Genomic DNA, 25,957 nt, shown 5'->3' with positions numbered 1-25,957 from the left:
GGGGTCTATAAAAGCTGCAGGCAGTGAACAGATTCAGAGAGAGAGGAGTTCTCCTACTCTGACTGGGTCATGACCATAGCGTCCAGCGGCCATTTATGCTTCTGCTTGTGTTGTTCTTATCTACATAAGTCATGAGAGTACGTTTACCTCTGATATACCTCCCGCTACACAGTGAATGGGTAGGAGAGGAGGCATCTTCACCTATGCACACATGCCCACACACACACACACACACAAACACACTGAGAGTTTATAAATAAAGTGCTTATTGCTTATTCAGGTGTCACTGACCAACATGTGCAAGTGACCAACTAGATGCCTTTTGTATCAGTGAAAACTGCAAAGCAAAACCAAATTATTTTTAGTCTTATCAAGTTCCTCAAAATTTATCAGGTTAAAGAATCAGTTCGGCAAAATAAATCACCATTTACTCAGCATTATTCCAAACCTATGACTTCCTTTTTTTTTTCTGTGAAACACAAAAGGAGAAATTTAGAAGAATAGAAGAGCTAACTGTACGACTTTAGAAGACTCAAAATATAGGATGGACTACTTGTGGGTGCGTTTGCTTCCTTTCACAGTTTGCACAAGGTCTAATTACATGGAAAAGAGCAGCCAGCATAATTAACTTTACAACAGCGATTACTTAACCACACTCACTGGGTAATCTATCCATCAAACAAAATGACATTGCGAATCAGCTCACTCACTGATGTACCTGATGACTTTGGAATAAATTACTTCAAATGCAATTTATCATCATTCAAAAAGCACAAGCTTTTGTATCAGGTTGTTATGTTGAAACACTAAATATAACAGTAGAAGTTGAGAAAATAGTGAAACTACAAGGGGAAATCTACCCCAAGAAGTCAGACAATACATGTCATAAACATGGACATTAACACAGGAAAAATGTGCAACGGATGCTTTCTGCATATATGCAAACAGGGCTAAATAATTGTTCTTTGTGTTTTTCTCAGAATCAAGTTAGCTTATATGCAGTCTTTGTATTTAATGGAGAAAACAAATCACTGATGTTTAAAATAAACAAAGGTCAATGCCATAAAGAACGACAAGTGCAAATTTTCTTCCATCACACTGCATCCTACTATTCTTTTTTGCAATGTTTCATGTTTGCTTTTGGACTATTTCCCTTTTGGATGTTCATGTGGGATACTGCAGAGTCTGATCCAACTCTTGTATATTTCGAAATTTCGGGAACAAAACCAATCGAGAAAACTCCATTGGATATGTAATAACGTACCATAATAACACCTTTTACCATAATCAGAGCTTGACATTAAGCCTTGTTATATGCTTGTCCTTCGGATAAGTCAATCAGTCATTCACTTTTCTAAGCAGAAAAAAGTTCCTTGTCTGTTTGTTTTTTGTTTATGTGGCTTTAATGTAATTTATTCTGAAGCAATATTCTAATCACTGTTCTAACTATATAATGAATGCATTTATAGGTGGCGGCAAGTCATTCATTTAACCAATTTGTTCAAACGGCTGATTTATTCAAGAATGAAGCAAGTTACTGTTATTATGAATGGGTCATTGAATTATTGACTCCCTTATTGAACTGTTGTAAAAAAATAAATAAATAAAAATCTATGTCATTTGCAATTGATTTGCTGATTCTTCGAAAAAACTTGATTGTGTCATGTTGCTTAACTACAGTACCTGTCAAAAAACATTAAACAAATTATGTTTTTAAAATAAGTCTCTTATGCTCACCATTTATTTAATCAAAAATACATTAAAAATAGTAATATTGTGAAATAGTTTTACAAATTAAAAGTATAAAAGTTAGTTAACTGTTTCCTGTTTTGAATTTTACTCCAGTCTTTAGTGTCACATGATCCTTCAGAAATCATTCTAATATGCTGATTTTATGGTAACATTTCTTATTATTATTATCGATGTTGAAAATAGTTGTGCTGCTTAATATTTTAACAATAGAAGAATTAACAACATTTTTTTTATATTTATATTTAACAGTATATCTGTTAAACTGTATATCATTCGATATTACGTTTCTGTGAGTTTCTTGAGTGTGCTGTTGCGCAATTTGATTAGATTTTTCCACGAGTGTCTTTCTCACACACAGATAGGCTGCACGAGTTTCAACGCCCGCAACCTTGTTACCATCAATATATTAACCATTATCCATGGTCGTTTACACTGAATGTAATAAAATCATAATCATACTCGCACAAACATTTTGTTGTTTTTTTTTACATTTTAATCAGGCCTCATCCAGTTGGTAAACTCTTTCACTTGCATCTTCAAAAAATAACATTTTCCTGGACAAGCGTTAATGTTGAGCACTGATAATCTTGGGAAGCTGCCAAAAAAAGGAGGTTTGTATGTCATAGACAGTTCAGTAAGTTTGACAGATAACTACAAGGCTTATCAGCGCAGCGATTTGATTGGCTATTTGTGCAGTTCTTTTTCAGTCGTAAGATCAATTCTCCTTTGTGTTCCATAGAAGAAAGAAAGTTGAGCTTCATTAGCATGAGGTGTTCGTCGTATGATTCAGAATGATTTTAACAGGCTGGCAGAATATGCGTTCAGTTTCAAGTTCTGAACTTGTCTAATTTACTGCCTGTCACATCAAAAAACTGCTTTCAGGGTTGCAGAATGTGCATCATAGCGACTGCATCATACTTAGGCTGTGTTATAACACGTAAAGTTCCACCTAGCACATTATTCAGTGCATCATTTTGACTAGTGGCATAAAGTCTGATTTACTTAGCACAGGAAGAGAACAGTCTGACTGAAATATAAAGTTGAACAACTACTGTTTGCCATTAAGGGGGAAAATAAAAAAAATAGTAGATAGATAAAAACTAATAGATAGAATAGATGAAGAATATAGAGAGAATGCAAATAATGGTATTGCAGTCTACGAAAATAGGCAACACTGAACAAATGGTTGAAAAATGTGTGTAAAAAAACAATAATTTCACAGAGATAACTCAGAACAGAAAGCTGAATATACAATTTTGCTCATGGATGTCTAGTTTACTCACCAGTGACCACTAAGTAAATCTCTAAGATTTGATATCACTAAACTGGCAAAGTTTGGAAAAATCAGTTCTTCAAAAGTGCTCATTGCTTTAACCAAAAACCTTATCAACGCAACTTTTTGGCACTCTGGTAACCTGACTACCAAAAATGTCATAGCAGTCAGTCAATTTATAGATATGGAATGTATATGAGGGGATAAAAGGATTTTGGTCATCAATTTACCCAGTCTGAAAATGCAATGCTGTGGTATAAAACTACCACTGACAAACATGGATGGCTATCAAATCTATCTTCAAGAACAGGCTTTTTCAATCTTATCTTCAAGCAAGGCATACAAAGACTCTAAATCCAACAATGAAGTGTAACCTTTAACCCCGTGCGTAACCCCAGTACTCACGTCGGGCTGCAGCTGGCCATTGAAGCTGGCGGTGCGGAAGGGCGAGTGGGTGGATAGACGCTTGTCCCACTCGCTGGGCCGCGGCTCGGGAACCGACTCCATGAAGCTTCGCTTGAGCTCGCTGATACTCGTGTGATGGCGCATGATTTCTGTCTGTGTCTTTTCCACATCCTGAGAGAGAAATAGAGGTCCAGGCGGAAAGAAAGTATACCAAAAAGGTCAAAAGAAAAAGCGCAAGAGGATAGAAGAAGAGAAATTTAGGAACCGATAGCAAAATTGAGGAAAAAAAGAGAGAACACAGGAAGATGAAGGACAGATGAAGAGATTAAGAGAGAGAAATAACCCAATGAAGATGTCTCATTAGTTTAATGATCTTACATAAATCACTATTTTACTCTAAACTCAAGGGATGTCACATCTAGGGTTGGGAATCAAGTGCTTTTTTGCAGCGATGCCATAGAAGAACTATTTTGGGTTCCTCAATAAATCTTTCAGTAAACAGTTCTTAAGAGAACCATTTTTAAAAAAAGAATCCAAAGAACCCTTTTCCACTATAAAGAACCTTTTGTACAATGGAAAGGTTCTTCATGGAACCATAGATGACAATTAAAAACTTTACTTTTAAAAATGTGTACATAATAATACAATAAACAATAAATAACTGTAGATTTGTTGTTGCGTGCAAACAGTGAGGACAACACAATATAAACGTGCTGTGTTGTATAATGTGTTGTCCTCGCTGGTTGCACGCAACAACACATGTACAGTGTGTAGATATCAATGACTGAAGCAGTTATTTTTTATTAATCAGACACAAATAAGTCTTGAACTCATGGGTTTGAACTCAACAACCAATTCACTCACTGAATCATTATTTTACATTAGTCACTAAGGAACCAAAATCATTACATTTATGATCCCCATCCCTAGACACATCGTTTTTCAGTCAAGCGAATGTCACACACAAAGCCATTCTACAGATCGCCCATGGGCCACCAAGGCACAGTTCTCTTCTCTTCCACTTTCACTGTCTTCTAATTGCATTTTCCCCTTTTTTTCACCACCCGCAGCTTGATTTGTAACCCATCATCTCCTCTCAGTGGCATCGGGTAATCAGCTATGCTCAGACGCTATGACGCTATGAATATTCATTTCAGAGAGGAGTCTTTGTGACTGCTCAAAACAAACGATCCATGTGTGTACAGACAAACTGTGATTAATGAGATCGAGAGAGAGACAGACGGTCTAAAATCTCAGCTGATCTTTATCCTTTAACTGTGGTAGACAGGTGAGACTTTGGAAATAAAATGGAGAGAACTGATCTGTGTCTCAGTGCCCAACAGAACATCTGCAAGTGTGAAACACTCTCATGAGAAACCAGACCTCATCATCTACATTCACTGACTTCAGACTTCAGCTGAAAAAGCTACTGCATTACAGTGTGTCAAATTTAAGTTTGCAGGCTAGTAGTTTGAAACTGCTATTTATATTTAGCAGATGGTTCTGTTCTTAAATCTCGTGAGCTGACAACCTAGACAGTATTTTAAAGCATCGTAAGTGTTCTACAAAATAGGCCCAAAGTACACTTTAGTTTGGACAAGAATGCTAGCATATGTATAGTAGACGAATGCACAATCTTTCAAGGTATACTTCATTTGATAGCGTGCATGAACACAGGCATTCGACACGAGGACTAGAAAGTTTAGTTTTTGTCGAGTATTTGACAATTTGATGAGCGATAAAAATGTCTTTGCTAAAGAGTTGCGTGTATCTCTTAAACCCCTCACACAAGCACTTGACAACTAATATTATTGCATCTCCAGTAGTTTGTTGTTCCACCTTGTGGACAAAATGTGCATGTGTGAGCTGAGCGTACAGAGTATGCACGGTTAGAAAAATCTAGCTGCAAGCATACTGTACTATGCTAATGATCAAATTTGCATCACATGCACTGAACGCATATACATATAAAATGAAATATACTTTTGGTAATAGACAGCAATTGTTATTCTGCCTCCAAAGAAACCTTTTTGGCAGAAATGTAAGGTAATACTTTATGTATTCTATCATTTACAGAAAATATATCAAATAAAAATGTTACATCTATTAAAATACTGAAGCTTAGTAACATGCTAACATATTAAAATAATAAATAAAAATAATTTTGTGTGGCACTATTATGTATTAGCCCAGAAATCTAGACGCACCCTAGCGGCAGCAAATTTTATTTTGCAGCCAGTGTCGTCTAGCAACTCTCCGTTGGCTTGCGAGCTGGAAAAAACTAACTCTAGTCAGGCCAATCACATCTTGTAAGAGTCGGTGGGCGGGCTTAACATAATGACAGCAGAGTTGTGATGGTTCCGCGTGAATTCCCTGCTACTGATGGCGATGGCGAAGATGCTGCTGCTGGTGAACAGTGGTCTTTCGAAACGGCTTTGGCCACGACTCTGGAAGACTTGGAGTTAAGCTTTTCTTTGAGAAAAGAACAAAGAACGGCACTGACGTCATCCTTAAAAATGGAAGATGTGTTCGGAGTTTTGCCGACCGGATACGGCAAAAGTTTAATCTATCAACTAGTTCCGCTGGTGGGAAAATGCTCTGGTTGGTTGTAGCACTATCCTATTGAGTGCAGAGGGAATTTGAAAGACAACCGTTTATCCCGCCCCTCGGATTGAGCCCTGCCAATGGTGTGCCAATCTTGATGTGGGTCTGGCTTGTCAGGCTAATTATGTATAGCTTTTCTGGATTGCTTATGATGCCTTAAAAGCTAGTCTGGCAGGCAGCTCACTTTAGTTTGTAAAAGATCTCTGATGTTATCTCATTAATTAAACTCTTCTCTAAAAGGTAGATGAGGTGGTAATCATGTAAGCACTTCATCAGTTTTAACATTAGCCGTTTAAGCTCCAGTGTGAACAAAGCTTGAGTTCAGACATGGGTCAAATGCTGGGTTCTGATCTCTAAACATGCTGTTTTGCAAACTGGTCTATATTCCATTCTAAAGCTAGCATACTAAATGAATCATATGCTGTCACAATTCAATGCAGCATATGATAGATTTGACACATGTCTGTTAATCAGTTGATTTATGAAACAAAGCAAAGTGCAAAACAGTGCTTGGCTCAAACACCAACAGCAATCTTAACACTTAATATTATAATAGAGACAGTGTTATACAAGATGTTTGGTCAGATACAGAGGTCACGGGGTTAGAGAAGAGGTCATGGTGTGGCTGAAGGGGTTAATGTCACAAAATACATCTGGTTGTCAGACTCATTATCAGACTCATCAGACCTCACAAGGACAACAGTAACAAACAGCTTTTGTATCTTAAATATAAATATGTAAATATATGACTGGGACAGGTTGTATAATCTGTATAATAGAACACTGCAAATCAGTAATATAATCATGTGATCTGATAACAAATAAATAAATAAAAACATGAAGTGTAGCTAAATGGACGACAATGATATTACTGTAAATGTGGCTAAACAGTACACCTTTTCTGAATATTTATAGGCTTGTCGCACTATGTTTAACCCTGGGTCAACATTTGTTTTTAACCCAGACTAAAGACCATTTTTAAGCCATGAAATTCTGAATTGGATTAAATATCCATGTGCTTAGCTCAGTCACTGTGTTTAGTTTCAGTGTCCAGGCCATTAAAAATATGGGTAAACCATTAAAAATAACCGTGACAGAAAACATTAATTCGTGATGAAGAGACTGTATTATTGCCATTTATGTACATTAGCATATTTATGTGGTGACAATTCCACAGTTGGATGGTTCTGTACACATGCTGTTCTTTTTCAATCATTAGTATTGAACTGTTAAGCCATGACGTCAATTTGCAGGCTAGCCTGCAGGCTAAATCTAGTGTGAAATCTCAAAATCTGACCATGCAGGATTAATTTGATAATCCAGGGTAAAGTATGAAGCATGTAAACAGGAAACAAGATACAGAGTTATAAATTGTTTATTAATTTAAAGTGTGAAAAGCCCATTAGAAATATTTAGAGAAGCTGGAACAGAATAAGCATAGAGTCTACTGTTAAATGAAATAAAATGCATCTAAAGATGTATTTGTCAGTGCTTTACAACTACTTGCTTGCTACATTTTTGTATCAGATCAATTTTGCATTAAATTATGAACAAAAAAACAAACAAAAAAAAGTAAATACATTTCATATAAAAGAAGTTAAATCAAAATTCCCAATCATATATTTAATGAAATAGTGCTAAAAAAAAAACTGAAGAATAAATAGAAGCGAGTACTTGCATTACAGTTAGTGAGGTAAATAGTGCATGCCAAGCCTTTAGGGTTAAGCTACAAAACAAAACACAAAAGAGTGTGCGGTGAGAAGAATGAAGAAAGAAAAAAGATTATCATGCAGTGAGACATGCAGCGGCAAAAACAAGACATTTCTAGAGTTTCAATACAAACCTCCAACATTAAATTGCTATGTTTGATATAAATAGTTTCCCCCTCAATTTTCTTAGCTCTTTTCTGTGAAGAACAGGGGGGAAAAAAGTCGGCAGTGTTTGAACGTAGAGAAAATCATGAAATGATTCTTGGGTATTTTTTTAAGATTTGAACTGCAGATGCATTCAGTGTGTGGGGATGTGGAGGGATGGAGACAAATCAAATATGGATGAACCACAGCAGCTAGACGGGGGGAGAGGTCAAAGGTCAGGGGTGACACCAAGGTCAGGAATAATTGTGCAATGGGCAAAGTTATGAATGTGTAATGAGTTTCCAATAAACTCCTCTTTGCCATAATTTGTGAAACGCTATTCACTTTGCAACTATCTGGTGTTATTAAATCAATGCTACATTTGATTGAGCATCCTGACCACTCGGATACAGCAAGACTAACACAAACCAGTGTAATTCTCGTCTTGAAAATGTTTTGGATAATCTTGGTTATTAGATTAATATTAGTGAGCATTGTCTAATGTCTATAACCACATGATTAGCTACAGTATATAAAAGCACACTACCAGTCAACAGTTTGGACATGACCACATTTTTATCTCTCATGAATTTAAAAAGCTTTTGATCTCCAGGCTTACCCTTGTGAAAAAGAAGTGTACTTAATTTTATTAAATGTGCACTTGTAGTGTACTTTAAAATCTTAAAACTATATTTAAAAGAAGAACTACTTGCATGATATAATATTAAATAAATCACATTTAAGTACATTTAAGTGTACTTAGAGAGTACACTTTCATGACTATGTTCATGTTTATTAACAACACACTAAACTCTTTCCCTGCAGAGTTCAGATAGTCATACAACAAAATGATTTTTTGTGAAAAAAAAATAAAAAAAAAAATGCTGGTGGTGGCTGTCAACTTAAAAAAAGAAAACGTTGTTGTGGAAAGCGTTAAGTACAATTTTTTAAAATGTGCTTTGAAATATTTAAAACGCACTTTAAAGCAAAACTTTTATTTTTGACTGTGTTAATCCTGTTTTGTGCTTTAAAGAATGTATCTGAAAGTGTTTACAAACACATTAAAGCACATATAAAGTATTTGATTATAATTTTAACTGTAGTATGTTATTCAATATAACATTTAAAGTTAATATATTTAAAATGTACTAAATTCTAAATTGCTTCATCATTATGAATGTGTAATTACAAATATATTTTAATACATGACATGCATGTTTCAATATAAATTTTAGTTTGCCACAAATGCTTGTCAGTACATTTGGCAGTACACTTTAAACCCTATTTCAAGGGCAATGAAGTAATTATAAAATTACATGTAAAGATGTACTTAATTCCCACTTAAGTGGGTTAAAAGATATTCTTTTTTAATATTCACATACTCTTTTAAAGCATATTATTTCTGCAATAAACACTCTTTTTAAAAACATGGTTAGGATTAAATAAATGTAAATAATGCTATGTTCCACTTTAACAACCATTCTAGATCTTATCTGTTCTTTCACTTCTAGGCTAGTACGCTATTCATTGCAGTCAAGAGAAAATTATGCAAATCCCAAAACATTCTGCTGACTAAAACTTGTGTGTGGTTTTCACACAGAAATCATAATTCATAAACAACAATTATTAAATTTGAATTTGAATTACTGAGTTTGAATTTTGAGTTTGAATAATTGAGGATAACATTTAGAGTCACACATGAGTCCTGGTGGTCTTAAAAATATGAAATTTATTGTATGTTACAGCTTTTTCTAGAGTAGGTTCTGTATAAAATGTAGCCAGTCACATTTAGTCTATGCCATTGGGCTTCTGATTTTGAGAATGACACACTACACGTGCTGTCAGGTCAGACCACATCTTTAGAGAGCCTATGCATATTAGTCAGAGATCCATTGCTTTGCAGTCATCTTATTCTGCCAATGTTGACACTGCAAAAGCATCCAACTACACAACAAGATCAGCACTACTTCAGATACTTGTAAACTGAGGAGGCATTCACCTCTTCCCTCCCACATCCTCCCTAATGGCTAACAACTTTGCCAATTTTTCACAGATCAAGTAACAATCAGCAGCAGCCAATTCTCAACACACAAAAACAACTACTGTAACAAACACCCACGACTCGCATGCAAATCTCTACTCTCCTCTTATGGAGGCAGAGGTCTCTAAAGTTCTCTCCAACCAACCTACCATTGATCCTTTTCTCTCCCGTCTTTTACACAGCATCTCTCCCACCCCACAGCACTCACATGCATCATAAACGTATCACTACGCACTGGAACTTTTCCCACCACATTCAAAATGGCTTATGTAACTAACATTAAATTCCAGACCACCTGCAGATTAGTCTGTCTTCTTCCATTCATGGCGAAAAACACTTGAGCAAGTTGTTTTCAACAAGGTTTCTCTTTTTTTCTCACAGAACAAGCTGCTAGACAGCAATCAGTAATTGATTTCAAAGCGAACATTCAACATATTCAGCCTTGCTATCCTTAAATGAAGCCTCACAGGTGGAAAGAGCATCTTAACAATAATCTGTTCTAGTTTTGTTCGACTTTGACACTGTCAGCCACTTCCTCTTTTCTATCCACTCCAACTTGAGCATCACATGAATCTCCACTTGTTTAAAGGGTCATGAAACCCTTAAACACATTTTTTGAGATGTTTGTTTGTATGTTTGTTTTTTGAGCCATTACGTTCTTCCGGTTTAAAAAGCAAATTTGAACCAACATCATGAAAAGTGCGGTAATACCGCGGTATGCGGTAATTCGGAGTGGTGATTGGCTGCCGTGGCTGTAGAGTATGCGTCTATGTTAACTGTTTCTGAGCTTTTTTCCACATTATTCATGAGAATAAACTTTTTTAATCCAATCACTGCACTGTATTATGCATGAGATTAGATTAATCTAAGATTAGTAGAGAATTCAAATGTCACAAAAGACTGCTTTGCCTCTGTTCGTTCGCTCACCTCTGCCATTTGCATTAGGAGTTTGACTACCAACACATAACACATATGTGCGGACTGCGGAGCACCACGATGCTTTAGTGCTTTAACAGGGGGGTTTCATGACACTTTAATTCCCGCTTTACAGGTAAATTCTTTGGGTGTCGCCGGGGTACCTCAGGGTTCAGTGCTTGGCCGTATCCTTTTTTTCAATATATACTGCTGGAATCATCCAGGGCATGGGTTTTTCAGTAAAATAGGTATGTCCAAACCTCTGACTGGTAGTGTATAAATCTCATTGATTTTGTTCTTCAGTTTTGTTATACAGTACATTAGCATGTTTCTGCTGATAGAGCTTAGGTTGTTTTAAACATTCCAACATTGCAACATTCCAAAATGTTAATGAATTAAAAGTATAAACGTATATGAAAGTGTTTATTTAAAATATTATTTATCTCAGTTGGATTTAAAGTTGGAGTAACTCAGGTGTGCAGCAGGAAAACACAGTTTGGCTTTCCTAAAAACGAAAGTTTTGGTCTGCATCTATGCAACAGACAATGCATGCTAGAGTAAATGGCACAATAACAATGTAAATGTCATAATGTTCATCCGTACTTCACTCATTCTGTAAACCTCAGTATGCACTGATTCACTGGTGCAGCCTGAATAGGTATGTATCTGACAGCTACAGTGCTGTCTGGTACAGCCTAACTCATACAAGTGCAAGCAAGATACAGCCAAAGCAGATAATAAATTATATTTTTGTTGTAAAACATGGGCAGTGAGGAAATGATGAGTACAATGGCATCGTCCTCATGCTGTGATAACTGTATGGAACAAGCTCTGACCTTCCTCATGCGCACCATCTCAGTGTCCGCCCGTGGTGACTGTTTAGACCCCAGAGGGGAAGAAAGAGAGTATGTAAGTGTCTACAAAACAAGTTACCTCTTTGCTTCTCACTTACTGCATCAAAAAACAAGATTCACGATGGTTATGATTTTCTTACAGCTGTTAATTTATGTCTTAATAGTATGATACTATAATATTGTCAGCATGCACTAATATTTTAACAAGTTTATCAAATGCTTTCAATTTTTTTTTTTTTTTTTTTCGTATGCATATTACAACAGCCTTAGTGACTGGCTGAAATCATGAGCACAAACCTGGCTCTTTCTCTCCCCATTGGTGGCCGTCACCACCGGGGCATCACGGTGCCGCCGTTCTCGCCGGGCTACCGTCTGTAGCAGCACAGAGAGAGTATGCATACTCTTACGGTCTCAAATAGACCTAAACATCATGTCCATCTTACATGTGTGGTCTCAAGTAAAGATGCTTTTTCTTTCTAATTGGAACTGTAATCATTCTAGTTATGAAAAGGCCTTGCGGCTTCTTACAGGTACTTTTAGGCTTGCTTTCTGATCACTTACTCCAACAATTCAAAGGTCAGTTAGGAGTCTGTACTGCAGGTTTATAAAAAAAGGTTCATGGATCAAAGTATTTCTTACATTTTGTTTAAGGGTGTTTTCACACCTGGCTCATTTGGAGCATTTGTTTAGGAACCTGGTGCACTTTCTCCCTCATTTAGGCATATATGAACACAGCAAATGTGCTCAGATCCATACCAAAACAATCGCTCCGAGATTGCCTGAACGAGGTGGTCTCGGCCCGATTGCAAACAAACTCTGGGGTGGTTCGGTTGATGTGAGAAAGCTTTACTCACATGTGACTTGCATAAACACATTTTGGTATGCTTTGAAATGTTGCCTTGTGAAAGCAAACCGAACCAAGAAGAAAATGCAACATTGTAACAAATGAAGTCCCTGTTTCGGAAAGCAAAGCAAATGATCTACAGGTCTAAAAACAAGTTTCCGAGGCTTTCATCTATACTTGAACATAAAATATGATTTAAAATAAATTTCCATTAATTTTATATTGACAAACTATAGTATATATTTGTGTGTGCGCCATACCTTGATTTCAGGTGTGCCCTCTGCTTTGGTGCTGTGTGTTTTGGAGCCATCTGTCACATGGGCCTTCACCTCACTCTTCCTCTCAGAGGAGCGTAGACGGCCCGTGGGCGTGGACGTCTCTTTACGGTCAGTGCGGGCGGCAGATGCCACTGGGGAAGGAGCCACATCACTCGGGGAGATGGGAGACATAATGGGAGCGCTGACGGGACGAGCATTCTTATCTGGGGTCGAAACCATGGCTGTCAGAGAGAAATGTATGAGAAGGAGGAGTTCTGTATGTTACACTAAAATCATGGAGTAAAAATAAATAAGTTCACTTTAACATAGTCACAAATGTTTGAGTTTTGTCTGCTATAAAAACAGTTTAGGTGTTTGCTGTGCACCTCTGATGAGAAACATAGACACACAAGCAGTAATACACATTCTTATTGTGATAATTATAAAATGATTCAAACCTAAATTAATACACTCTGAAAAAGGAGTACACTTTAGCATACTTTAAAAAAAAAAAGAGTACTTATTATGGAAATAATACACTTTGAATTAATATACTATAAGTGAAAACTGAATGTAATGTTTTTGGACTTAAAAAAATACATATATATTATAGTTTATATTTATAATAAATGCAACCAGATGAACTTTAGAGTGTTTTTTTAGCCTACGTAAGTAGGAATTAAGTACATATTTATATGTAATTTCATTATTCTGTTGTCTTTGAAATGGTTCAAGTGTACTGCCGAATTTACTAATAAACATAAAACATACTTTAGTTCCATTTCTATTGAAACTTGTATGTTATGTTTTTAAATAAATTTGTAATTACACATTTGTAATGAAGTTGCATTGAAGATACCATTTTTTATATATGAACTTTAAATATAATATTGAATAACACGCTACAGTTAAAGGGGAACATGGCAACTCTAGCCATTTCTTCACTGATTTTCCCTTTTGTTGTCGCGTTTTCTCAACGAGCTCCCCATACAGCTGTGGGCCGTATATTTCACAACACTGTAGTAAAAAAAAATCTCACTTGCGGCACTCTCCTCCCCCTTTCTACCGCTGCTTATGTGCATTTGTTATTATGGGAGCCGTCCAACTTTATCGTGTGGAGCTATGTCTACCGAGGTGGGTAATACATCATACACAGTATCATATGGCGTGTGTTTATGTTGAATTGCCGTAAAGCAGTTAGTGTTTCTCGCTCGTTCTCGCTTCTCACGAGACTTCCTATTTCCAACTTACCGGGACGTTAGTCCCCATGTTGCAAGGTTGGTTTGCCGCCGGGGAACACTGGGGGGTGCGGGAAAAGTCACCATTCTCACAAGAACAGGTTATTTAACCATCCAAATGATTTCTAAACGGATTTATTAAGTTGAAATAGTTGCCAAGTTCCCCTTTAATTAAGTACTTTACATGTGATTTACTATGTCAGTCAACACATTAAAATAAGTGTACTTCTTTAAAGCACAGCAAAAGATTTTTAAAATAATTTAAAAAGTACTTACTATAAATTTAAAAAAATTTAATTACAAAGTGCACTTTTTAAAAATGTGTTAAGAAACGTAGTCATGAAAGTGGACTCTCTTTAAGAACACTTAATTGTATATATATATATATAACAGCATGCTGTTTTGGGGCAAGTTAAAATAGTCTTTTGAGTCATCTCAAATATGAAACGATCTTCAAAATCATGTAAACACAGTGACAGATACTGTTGTTTTTCGTAAGATTAGGAACTTTAGGAGGAAAGAAGAACAAGCTGAGGGAATAAAGCTCCACCTCAGGAAAAAGAGGTTTCTGAAAGAGTGCAGCCAAGGAGCACAAACCAATCATCCTGCAGTGTTTCTTTCCAAATTTTTTTTCTCTCACTCCTTTTGAGCTGATCAAGCTCCTGTCAGCCTGTGAGAAATTCTCTGGACAAAGCCTGACCTGACAATCAAACTGCAACATAAACAATTGCTTTAGGAACTCGAAATCTCACTCTGCATAGACTTTATTATCTTCACAGGTACATGCTTGGAGTTGTTATCCACAAGAATAAACAATACCAAACGTACCTTCATTTAAAATTTTCAGGAACCAACTTGTTAATAAAACTCAAAACAGCAATCATTCTGTCTTGCTATTCCTTTTATAAGCATTTCAGGGAGGGTCATTTGCGAATTGCAACAACTGAAATCTTTAAAAGACTATGTAAGATTCACTTCATGGAATTTTGATGTAATAAATAACCAGCGGTGGCCATCTCTGATGAATGCAGAAAGTAATTAAGTCTGGGTCCGTATTCTACCTAAGGATGAATAATTAAATTATCAGTGGGTTAACTAGGGTTGCTTTTCTGGATCACACCACTGCTGTGATTTTTCTCCCACAGTGAGTTCACCTGCACTGCCTAAAGCAACCACAGTTTATTTATACCACAAGAAAACACCTTTACTTTACCTCAGAGACACGTGGCTCTGTTCCAATCTCTAGTGAGCTGTCACCATCTACACAGCCAGCTGCTTTAATCAAAATAAAACCACAAGAGACTGATTTGGAACACTTTCCATTGGTAGCAACTCTGAAAAGGACTGTCAGTAAGATTTAGTAACATTTAAGACCAGAAGATTCCAACGGAGTCTGATTTTAGCATGTTTCTAAAATGAATACTCCATACTCTATTAAACACACAAAAATGTAACTAAAGTAAATATAATACATTTAATAGAACAAATACTTCTAAAAAAATTTTTTTTCTACCCTTATGAAAAAACTTTTTAAAAAACTACTTGCAGATAATCTAACAATAATTAAATAAAGGGCCTCTTAAAGGGATAGTTCACCCAAAATGGAATTCTGTCATCATTTACTCACCCTCATGTTGTTCCAAACCTGTATGAGTTTCTTTCTTCTGTTGAACACAAAAGAAGATATTTTGAAGAATGTTGGTAACCAGACAGTTGACGGTAACCATTGACTTCCATAGTCATAGTTTTTTTTCCTACGATGTAAGTCAATGGCTATACAGGCTGGTTACCAACATTCTTCAAAATATCTTCTTTTCTTGTGTGCAGCAGAAGAACGAAACTCATACAGATTTGGAACAACTTGAGGTTGAGTAAATGATGGGAAAAAAAATTGGGGGGGTGGGGGGGTGAATTATCCATTTAAGGCCAATTCACCAGCACCGACAGATGCTGACTAACGCCTACAATCACTAGATTACGGTATGTCCCTTCTCAGACATTCCATGGCCTGACAAACGGCGATTGAACATGTTTAGTTTACCATAAATGCTTGTCAGTACATTAAACAGTACACTTGAACCATATTTAAAAGGCAATGCAAGTAATTATGAAATGACATATAAACATGTTCTTAGATGGGCCAAAAAGCACTCTAAAGTTCAAGTAATTTAATTTATGTAATGCAATAAAAAATGTATATAATACATTTTCATTTAATTGCAAAAACATTAATCTCACACTTAAATATACTATTTTAAAGTATTTTTAAAATAAAGCACTTTTAAAATATATTGTTTTCATTGAAGGGGGTGGATTGGAATCCACTGCTGCTTCAATGTATAAGTAATGAGTGATTATAATCAAGGTATTAATCAATATTTTTCCTTCTAAATATCACATGAGTTGAATTACTTCTCTGAAGATTTTTGTTTTGTTATTGAAGTTACCAGTGTGATTACTGAAATGGTCTTTTCATGTATTCTTTAATGTCAGTATTTGATATTTCCAGAAATGAAATAGGGACTTGTTTTGTGTTTGAGAAAGGTCCTCAACATGTTAAAACACATAGGGGTCATTGAAGCTAATAGTTTAAGGGACCATTTCTTTGTTAAAGCCTTACTTAGACTACAGTGTAGCTCTCCTTGAGAAAGAACGCATTATCTTGATGTTTTGAGACAAGACTCCTGTTTATAGTTAGAGCCTGGCCAAATCCAACCTTGGAAAAGCTGTGTGTCGGTGTGTGTGTTAGTCTTCTTGCTTACAGGTTAAGGAACCACTGGCATTGTTGGAGATTGACTGAGTTGTTGTTCGAGACATGCTGGCACCCAGCCACCCAAATCTGTGACCTGGAAGGTCACGACGTGCCTAACTTCAGGGTCCGAGTGTCAGCTGCATAATCTATGGAGATATGCTTCAGTCTATCTGTATATCGGTGGAAAATTACTATGTTTATCAATTTCTTGGCCAATGAGAATCATTCAACCTGTAAGCAATGACGTAGCTTAGACCTTGGAAATGGTATAACTGCTGTGATCTTTGTAACTGTAAGCGGGGCGGCCTACGAACTCCTGTGTGAGTCTTGAAGCTGACTTCTGCTGATGAAACTGCAAACTATCTTCAGTAAAACTTTTCTTCATTTTTTTTATAATTATGACTCCGGGTCTTCTTTCAAACATCTGGTCCTTGGGTCCTAAACTGTTAACCCCTAACATCATAATAAGTACTATTTTTAAAAGTATGCTGAAGTTTCCCTGTTTTTTTTTTAGAGTATGCATTGTGTTTTGTTTTTTGTTTTTTTTCATGAAGTATGATATGTTGTTTTGGAATTTGGCCAAATGGAGGTATCTTATATGGCAGCAAGAGTGTGAAATGGATTTGACACAGTTTAATCACATACTCATTTCATACAACATGACTTAACATTTCTGTCCAAGAATAGCCATAGTCAAAACCCATGCTTGAAGACTGAGAAAGCTGTCCAACATATGATTGTTAGTGGGTTTGTTTGCTGTGGACACAGAGAGTAGCCTGAATGTAGAATGTATCTGTCCTTCAGTGTAAAGCCAGCAGAGACAAACGATTTCTGCTCACAGCTCAAATAAAAACAGATTGCTTGCAGAACAACTTACATAAGGAGTCTGAACCTTCCCAAGGGAAGTACATTAGAGAAATGGAGAGAGGTTGAAAGAAGGAGAGAGAATGAAAGAGCAAATGAGATCTCAAGCAGAGCAAAAGCAAGTATCAGACTTGTGATGTCAAACTCCCTGAGGTAACTAGCAGTGATTGACCAGAATCCAACAAAGTTTGCCAATCATCTGCCTCTATTTTCAATATAACTTGCTGTACCCATAGGCAATCAGAGCTGAATACAGTAAATCAAAATGGGAGAGAAAAATAATTTCATAGATGGTTACATACCTCCATCTAAGCTGCGGGATGCCCTCTTACTGGCAGAGCGCTGGAAATGGGGGGCAGGTCTATCAATCATGGAGCTGGCTTGACGGGTCTGAGCCTGAGTACGCCCGCTGTAGCGGAACTTTGATCCCAGAGCCAGGAACTTCCTGGGAGTAGTGGCCGCCTCTGTGGATGTCAGCCTGGGACAGAAGAGTTTACATCTCTTCATAAAGTATGTGGACTCAAATCAATTTATGAAAACAAACAGTTACTAAGATGTGAATACATGTTGTGACGCATTGCTTGATATTTATACCTGAAGAATGTGTGATGCTCCACACATACTTTCCACAGCTTTTTGGCGGCCTTGTAGTTGGGCAGTTTAAAGCCAATGGCGCTTTCGTAATGTTCCAGCTAAAAAATGTTTTAAAAAAGTGTTAAAAAAAAAAATTATTGCAACAAATGATATCTGCACATACAGGTGATTGTCATGAACAGAAAAATCACCAATTATAGTTATTAAATATTATTATGAAATTAACAAACTAGATATAGAGTATATGTGAGATTTTTAGAATTTCAAAGAATTTTCCAGTTAATTATGCTGACTGAAAAATAGTCAGCAAAAATAGAAAAACTGAATACATGTATTTTTTTTATTTTTTTATGTTGTATTAAACATTAGACTGTGAATAAAGATAATTCATTTTACATTCCAAACATCAGTATCTGGATAATATTATAAAAGAATGGTTAAAATTGAAAAATAGAACATTTGATATGATACTGATTACATTTTATATTTCATTTTATTCCAAAGAATTAAATTTGCTGTAAAAATGCTACTTCTGAGTAATATGATGTTGATTCCTCACATCTTGTGACGCCAAACTAGACAAAGCATGTCTAATGTAGCCATGTTTCATCTGACAGTTACATCAGAGTGAAAGATGTATGGTTTGGAAACAATATGAGGATGAGCAATGACAGCTTCCTTTCATTTCTGGAGCTGTAACTTTATTATTTTTGATAAAATTATGTTCCACCTTGACATATCCTAAAACTGTTTTAAGATTGTGTCTTAATAATAATCTTTACAATATATGTGATGTCAGACTTAGCTCTTTATGTTCCAAAAAAAAAAAAAAAACCTTGAAACTAAATGTAATGTGGCTTGATTAAATTCAGTATTTTTAAGTCTGTGTACACATACATCAGATGGCCGTATCTTGATGAAGAAACTGCTGCGTTTGTAGGAGACTTTGAGAACTTTTGGCCAGGGGAATCGATTAATCCTCAACTTGTCCTTATACACCATCAGGCCACTGGAGCAAACCCCCAACATTATATCCACCCCATCCAGATCCTGACAGAAAGAGAAAACAGTATTCTGTTATCATCTTTTGACTCAAGATTTGAGGTAGCGTAAACAAGCATTTTACAAAGCTCTACCACTAGGAGGCGCCCCTGCTTCACTTTTAAAAAAGTGAATTCTATCATTTATTTAAATCCAAGACTTGATGCAAACAGATTGACCTGGTTTCAGCTACCAAATCTGAGCAGTGGCAGGACATGCAATGCTTTTATCACAAGCACTCCTGTGATATGAAGGACGTTTTATATGACAGCTCAGACTGATGATTTCTCATAAAGCAGGTGGTTTAATCAATTCTGGGGAAAGTCACATTGTCTAACTGAGACGTAATTGAATGTATTTTGAGTCACAGCACGCTGCAGTAAATGGAAGCTTGTAAATGTATGTATTATTATTATTATTATTATAACCCAATCAATAACCAAAGTTATTGCAAAAAACAAATGATCAAATAAATGTTTATAAGTGTATCAATAACTACAAAACAACTTCATTTCAATAATGCTGGCATATAATATTTTTGCATTTAATTAATTTTAAAATGTTAAAGATTTTATTTAATTGATATTGATGTTTATTTCAAATTTATTGATAGAAAATAAAATCCTGGATTTCAAACTGTGTTGCAAACATATAAAGAAGGAAAGACAACCCTTAAACCCTTATTTTTCGTATTGCATTCGTGGAAAGTGCCTTCTGTCAATCTACTGTACCTTTGCCTGGTGAAGATCAAGCCCATACATGGCCAGTTTTTTAGCATTCTCCAGGAACATCATATCAGCCTGAGCCGGACTCATAGATCTGCAGGGAGAGAAAAAAACATGCTACATATATCCTGCAAACCTGACAGTATATTTGAAAGTGCAACACACTAAATTCTTATCTAATTTTACTCAGGATCATAACATTAACTTAATAACGAAACATGCAAAAAGCGCAAAAAAACATTTTAATCTTAACCTCTAGTAAATGTGCTTTTAATTCCCCTGCCCTAACAAAAGTTTCCCAAACATCCATTTATCATAAGTGTATACATGTATGTATGTAAATAAATCATAATCATCACCCCACCAACAAGAAACAGTCATGATCACCTGTATGTGCGGTGAAGCTCCATGACTTTCTCCTCAAGCTCTCTGGTCTGTCCTGGGATCAGCTGGAGATCCTTGGCATAGTCACTGGCGTGAACCTCTGGGTCGTATTCACCCAACTCAGACTGCAGGGCGTAAGAGCCCAGCAGGGCCAGGGTCACGAAAGAGCAGGGCAGACGGCCGTTCTTGATGTCCTTCCGCAGCTGCAAACACAAGTAGTACCTGCGCAGTGCAAGTAATTTCATTTAAGCTCAAAAACTCAAAGACATTATGACATTATGTGCCAGGATATCACATGTTACAAGTTGGGACAAGATTTTGAAGCAGAATGTAATACACATGAGTCAAAAACTGGTACCGTGACAACAACAGTCAAGTGACGTCAGTGTGCCGCTGTGATTTATTCAGGGTGAAAGGGGTTTTGTAATTTACGAGTGTGATAATGAAACTGGCTAGAGAATTGCATGCTCACTTGGTATGAAACAGCAGGAGGCTTTCCATTTTATTAATGATTTAATCTGGCAAGTATCAGAGATTAGTTTTAAAATTAGTGAGTGAGCAAGCGAGAGAGAGGAATAGAGAGAGACAAATTACTGTCCAATATGGTTGGAAATGGATATAAGTAGAGATGGAATTTCAGAATTGTATTATTCTTGTGGTTCCAATTCAATTCACATACATATACATTTATATATCTCTATATATACGATCCGAGATAGAACGAAACACTGACAAGTACAGGTTACTTTGGACTTCGGCGTGTGCTTAAACGGCCAAATACATTTTGTGTTAAAATATCCATCTTGTCGAGTTTTCATTTAAATGCAGTCAGTTCTGTCTTCAGTGAACATAAACAGTTGGAAAAATAATCAAACGCTTGTTAATATATTAGATAATATAAAAAATATATAATAATAAACCTGCTGCTGTCTCTGTCATTTAATGTTAAACAAACAACAAAGGAAAGCAAGAGAATCACTCACTGCTCTTGACATTTTGGTGTTTTTCTGAATGCACTGACAGGGGCCCCCTCAGAATGTTTTGCTTAGGGCCCCCAAAAGTCTAGGACTGGCACTGCCCGCAGCGAATATATTTTATTAGATCGCAGCATTTGTGATTTGATAATCTCACTAATTTCTATACGGCTATAATCCTAGACATTAGCCAAAAGAAACGTTAAGGAAAGAGAGAAAAAGATGGGTGAATGCAAAGGTCATTGAAAAAGTCAAATCGCCTGGCAAGAACTCCAGAGAGACTGTGGTGTGTCTGCACATTATATATAGAATAAAGAAAGTGCTGTTCACCTGGTGATGTCTTCTGATAGCTGGGCAGGATCAGGTGGGTAGAACTTCACATTGAATGTGAAATCATAGTTGGTGCCTAGATATATGTAAACATGATTTAAAATAGCAACAACAGAAAAAAGAGACTGACTTTCTGATAATTATAACATATACCAACGAGCTGAACGGTTAATCACCTTGTACTTGCCGTCTGATCTCCTTGGTAAAGTCCAGCCATGTCTGAAAGAAAAAGGAAGCTTTAACTAAAGGCCTGTTTACACCAAGAACGATAACTTTAAGATAACTACAACAATAACTTTCAGCTTCCCCGCCAAACGTTCTGTATAACTGTAAGCAAGTTCTGCATTTGAGTCATTTGCCATTTTAAATGCTCAAGCTCTTTAAAGTTGGATGGTTTCTGATTGGCTCTCAATGTTTTCATTTTTCATCATTTTCTTTAAGTGATTCAGATATTGTTCCTTTTAATAGTTATTGTTATAGCTGTAGACATATCTATTCTCATATAATTAGATTCAGTATTAAAACTTTGAAGTTATAGTTATCGTCATCGTCCTTGGTGTGATCAGGCCTTTACTGCTATCAAAACTCCTGATAACTATGAAGAAAGCAAATCTATTTTTAAAATATATACAGTTAATCATTTAAAAAACATATATATGATAGAATTAACATTTCAAAAGCTAAATTAAACCTGAATAAAACATCTTGTTAAGAAAAAAAATTGCCGTAAATATTAAAAGAATGTGAGTAAGTGCCAACAGATTGAGGTACCTTTATGGTTGGTGTCTCCCATATGGCCAGACCATAATAGTCCTTCTCTAACAGGTTCAAGTGGTCACACACCTTTGCAAACAGCTCCTGGCCTTTGGCATGTTTCTGGAAACAAATAAATGTAGTTAAATCATAACAACATAGTATTTAGTGTTTTAAGCAGACTTATGTTTTTAAAGCAAATCCATTTTTGATTAGCCTAATCACTATTACAGGACTGCTAAAGGTTAAGACATTTTTACAAGATAAATAGATCACTTGGAAAGAAAGGAGGTCATGTGACAGGAATATAGCACTTTTCAGTTTGAAACGTTGTTGAATTATGCTGACTGTTTCACTTTCTATTTTTGAAGCATATAATGTATGTTCTACATAAATAGTTGTCTTTGTAAGTTTGTATCCACCTTATTTTTCAATGACGGAAGTAACCTATTTTCTTTGAATGTGTGGAGATTCAACAAAAAACTGGAAGAATAACATAATGCTGTAAATGTTAAAGTAATTTGCGCTACTAACCAGTGTGTTTATGATAATAATTTAAATAATATGATAACAAGTAACAGTTAGCAATATCAAGCAGCATAACACGTTGTTACAGCTAAAATAACTGGAAGGGCTTGAGACCTGAAGACTCGACACATTAAAATTACAACGTTAAAAATAAGGTAGATTCGATTCTGATAGACTCTTGCGTGGGTTATGAAATTGAATTGTTAGCTTAGCTCGCTACATGCTACCGTCAGAAATAGCTGTGAATGTAAAGCGAGACTTGCAGGTCAAGTTGCTTCTAATAAGGATGTTCTGTTTCGCTTAGAATGCTTTCTCGGTAGACATCGAGTCAGCTCAGTCTGTTTTTAAGAGCCACACAGTATGATCGCAACAAAAGCAGGCCAAAGTGTCACATCAGCAGAAACAGTCTCTTGGTAGTCTGAGAGTCAATTAGCAAAGGAAGTAAAAGCCCTTGAGCAATGCTTGAGTTTCAGAGTCACTCTCCCGGGACTAGACAATGATACACCGCACTCGATAAGCAACAAAAGCGTTGGTTGTGTGCTTTGTGTGTGTATGTCGCTTACTTCCAGTTCACACTCAAAGAGAGTATCATCCAGCAACTTGACTTTGCAGTGCATGATCCTGGGGCGGCGAGATGCTTTCTCCTTCTTCCCCTCCTCCTCCTCCTCCTCCTCCACTGCGTTCTCCTCCTCCTCCTCCTCCTCCTCCTCCTCTTTCTCTTCCTCTTTTTCTCCTTCCTCCTTTAGTTCTGTTTCTGCCGCACCAGCATCTTCCGGCTTTGGCTCTTCCTCTACTTTCTCTTTTTCCTTCTCACACTCCTTGTCTTTCTCTCCCTCCTCTCTTTTGGCCTTGTCCTCATTTTTCTTCTCCTTCTTCTCTTTTTTCTCCTTCTCTTTCTTCTCTGCTTTCTCTTTCTTCTCCAGCTTCTCCTTCTTCTCCGGCTTCTCCTTCTTCTCCTTCTCCTTCTTCTCTAGCTTCTCCTTCTCTATCTTCTCCTTCTCTAGCTTCTCCTTCTCTAGCTTCTCCTTCTCTAGCTTCTCCTTCTCTAGCTTCTCCTTCTTCTCTGGTTTCTCTTTCTTCTCTGGCTTCTCCTTCTTCTCTGGCTTCTCCTTGTCTGCTTTCTCCTTCTTCTCCTTTTCCTTCTTGACCTTCTTCTCCTTTTTCTCCCCCTTCTCCCCCTTTTCTCCTTTGCCTGACTCCAGCTCGGCGTCTTCCTTCTGATCTGCTACGATTTGCTGGAGGAAGACAGAATTACACATGTTAAAAACCAAAGTTTAGATAATACACAATCAACAATGTCTAGACCCAGGGATTCATACAAAATGATTCTTTCAGTTTTTCCACGGATGGAAATTAACCTCCCTTCAAGAAACTGGTCCAAAATGTTAAACAATAAACAAACTTGTTTTCCAGGAAATATTTTTTTGTGTAAACAAACAAACTAAAAGCCCTTTTTTCCACTTTTGTGTGCAGCTTCCAAATCTCAACATCCAATCAACAAGTGATGCATAAAACCGTTAAAGCTACTTAAAGCATTGTGCCTTTAACTGTAAATTTAAAATTTACAAAAATAGTTGGATAGAAACCTAGCAAATTATGTCTTAAAAATCTTCGCAACCATAACACGTGGTTTAATGTCTCTATTCAAGCGAAAACAGAGCAGAATAAATAATAAAAAGCTAGCGGAGAGGAAAAAGCTGAGGCATGTTGACAGCAGTTAGCAGTGCCTGTTCAGTATGAACAGCCTCTCAGAAAGCTTTTAGTGCTGCTGGAACAGATGAGAGCTGCACAGAGAAGGTTTTAACATGCAACCTTTGACCGTAAAACAAACGTGTGAATGTCAGATGTGTGAAGCTCCACAGTCCAGTTAGCCTTTGGACACACATCCCTTGCTACATGCAAACAGTTTGAACATCCAGTTGTCAATCTGAGGTCATATCTGACATGTTGTTAAGCCCACACACCAGTAGGATAAGTGTTACTCATACTTTTTGTTTAAAAAATCTTGAAAAAGAAAGGGCTGGTTTCACAGACAGGTCTTAGATTAAGCCAGGATGAGGCATTAGTTTAATTAGGACATTTAAGTAGGTTTTATAAAAGTTCCTTAGAAAAAACATTACTGGTGTGCATCTTGAGACGAAACAATGGCAACCTGTGACTTATTTTAAGATATGTCATTGCAAGTTGTTTTCAGTTAAAACAGCTTAATAATGCATTTTAGTCTGGGACTAGACTTCAGCCTTGTCTGTGAAACCGGGGGACTGTCTATTAAACACTTCAACTCATTCAACACTTCAGCAGCATTACTGTTATTATATATTATATACAACAGAAAAAAATGACATACTGTTAGTCATATGGACTACTACTATGATACTTTTATGTAGTGTTGCATGCAACAAAGTTCCCTTTTGAAAGGGAACTCGCACTGCACCGATGACGCTATGGGTAACGCCCTCCACGTGAACTGGTGTCTGAAAAGCTATCTAATCACGGCAATCAAATTTGACCGGCGACAGCCTATGACGTCACTACTAGTGCAAGTATAAAAGGGGTGCCTAGAGAACATATCATCCTCTTTTCGTCTGAAGGGATTGTTTTGTCTGATTTGCAATCACCTGAAAAAGGTAAGAACAATTATGGCAAGTGATAAGCATTTCAAGAAGTGTGTGGATCCGTGTCTCAGGTTTCTGACACCAGATGACACACACAACTTGTGCGTTTACTGTTTGGGCGAAGAGCACGCACGATCAGCTCTTGAGAGACCTGATTGTGCAGAATGTGAGTGTTTTCCTCTAAGAAAACTCCGCTCTAGTCTAGACCTCTTCTCGAGGGAAGAGGGACAGGCATCTGGGCCCAGTGGTTCGGGTCCCGCTTGTGCTGAGGCATCGCGGTGACTCGGATCATGGGGTTCCCAGATGAAACTCGCTGATGAGTTTGAGAGGTGTTTCACTCTCACGCCAGTCAGAAGCTCGC

The 25,957-nt window shown here is 36.7% G+C and overlaps 1 protein-coding gene across 11 annotated transcripts in view; it reads right to left on the bottom strand.

The window, feature by feature from the left end:
• epb41a (erythrocyte membrane protein band 4.1a) overlaps window positions 1-25,957 on the bottom strand; it is a 67,944-nt gene that overhangs the window by 16,300 nt on the left and 25,687 nt on the right. For 4 of the 11 annotated variants that reach the window (XM_084130862.1, XM_084130870.1, XM_084130865.1 and 1 more), the window contains exons 3-16: window positions 23,545-24,216; window positions 22,472-22,576; window positions 21,877-21,919; window positions 21,701-21,776; window positions 20,400-20,618; window positions 20,019-20,106; window positions 19,144-19,296; window positions 18,247-18,344; window positions 17,955-18,130; window positions 12,802-13,040; window positions 11,995-12,069; window positions 11,680-11,718; window positions 7,878-7,940; window positions 3,431-3,601 (exon numbers count right to left, since the gene is read on the bottom strand). In XM_084130862.1, coding sequence (XP_083986988.1) covers window positions 3,431-3,601; window positions 7,878-7,940; window positions 11,680-11,718; window positions 11,995-12,069; window positions 12,802-13,040; window positions 17,955-18,130; window positions 18,247-18,344; window positions 19,144-19,296; window positions 20,019-20,106; window positions 20,400-20,618; window positions 21,701-21,776; window positions 21,877-21,919; window positions 22,472-22,576; window positions 23,545-24,216 — 2,217 coding nt within the window. Of the gene's footprint in view, window positions 1-3,430; window positions 3,602-7,712; window positions 7,761-7,877; window positions 7,941-11,679; window positions 11,719-11,994; window positions 12,070-12,801; window positions 13,041-17,954; window positions 18,131-18,246; window positions 18,345-19,143; window positions 19,297-20,018; window positions 20,107-20,399; window positions 20,619-21,700; window positions 21,777-21,876; window positions 21,920-22,471; window positions 22,577-23,544; window positions 24,217-25,957 lie in introns of all 11 variants that reach the window. The other 7 variants (XM_084130867.1, XM_084130868.1, XM_084130869.1 and 4 more) reach the window with 7 other exon arrangements.

The sequence above is a fragment of the Abramis brama genome (genome assembly GCF_963993115.1).
Source record: "Abramis brama genome assembly, chromosome: 12".
NCBI lineage: Eukaryota > Metazoa > Chordata > Actinopteri > Cypriniformes > Leuciscidae > Abramis > Abramis brama.
This window is presented reverse-complemented; position numbering and strand designations above follow the sequence as displayed.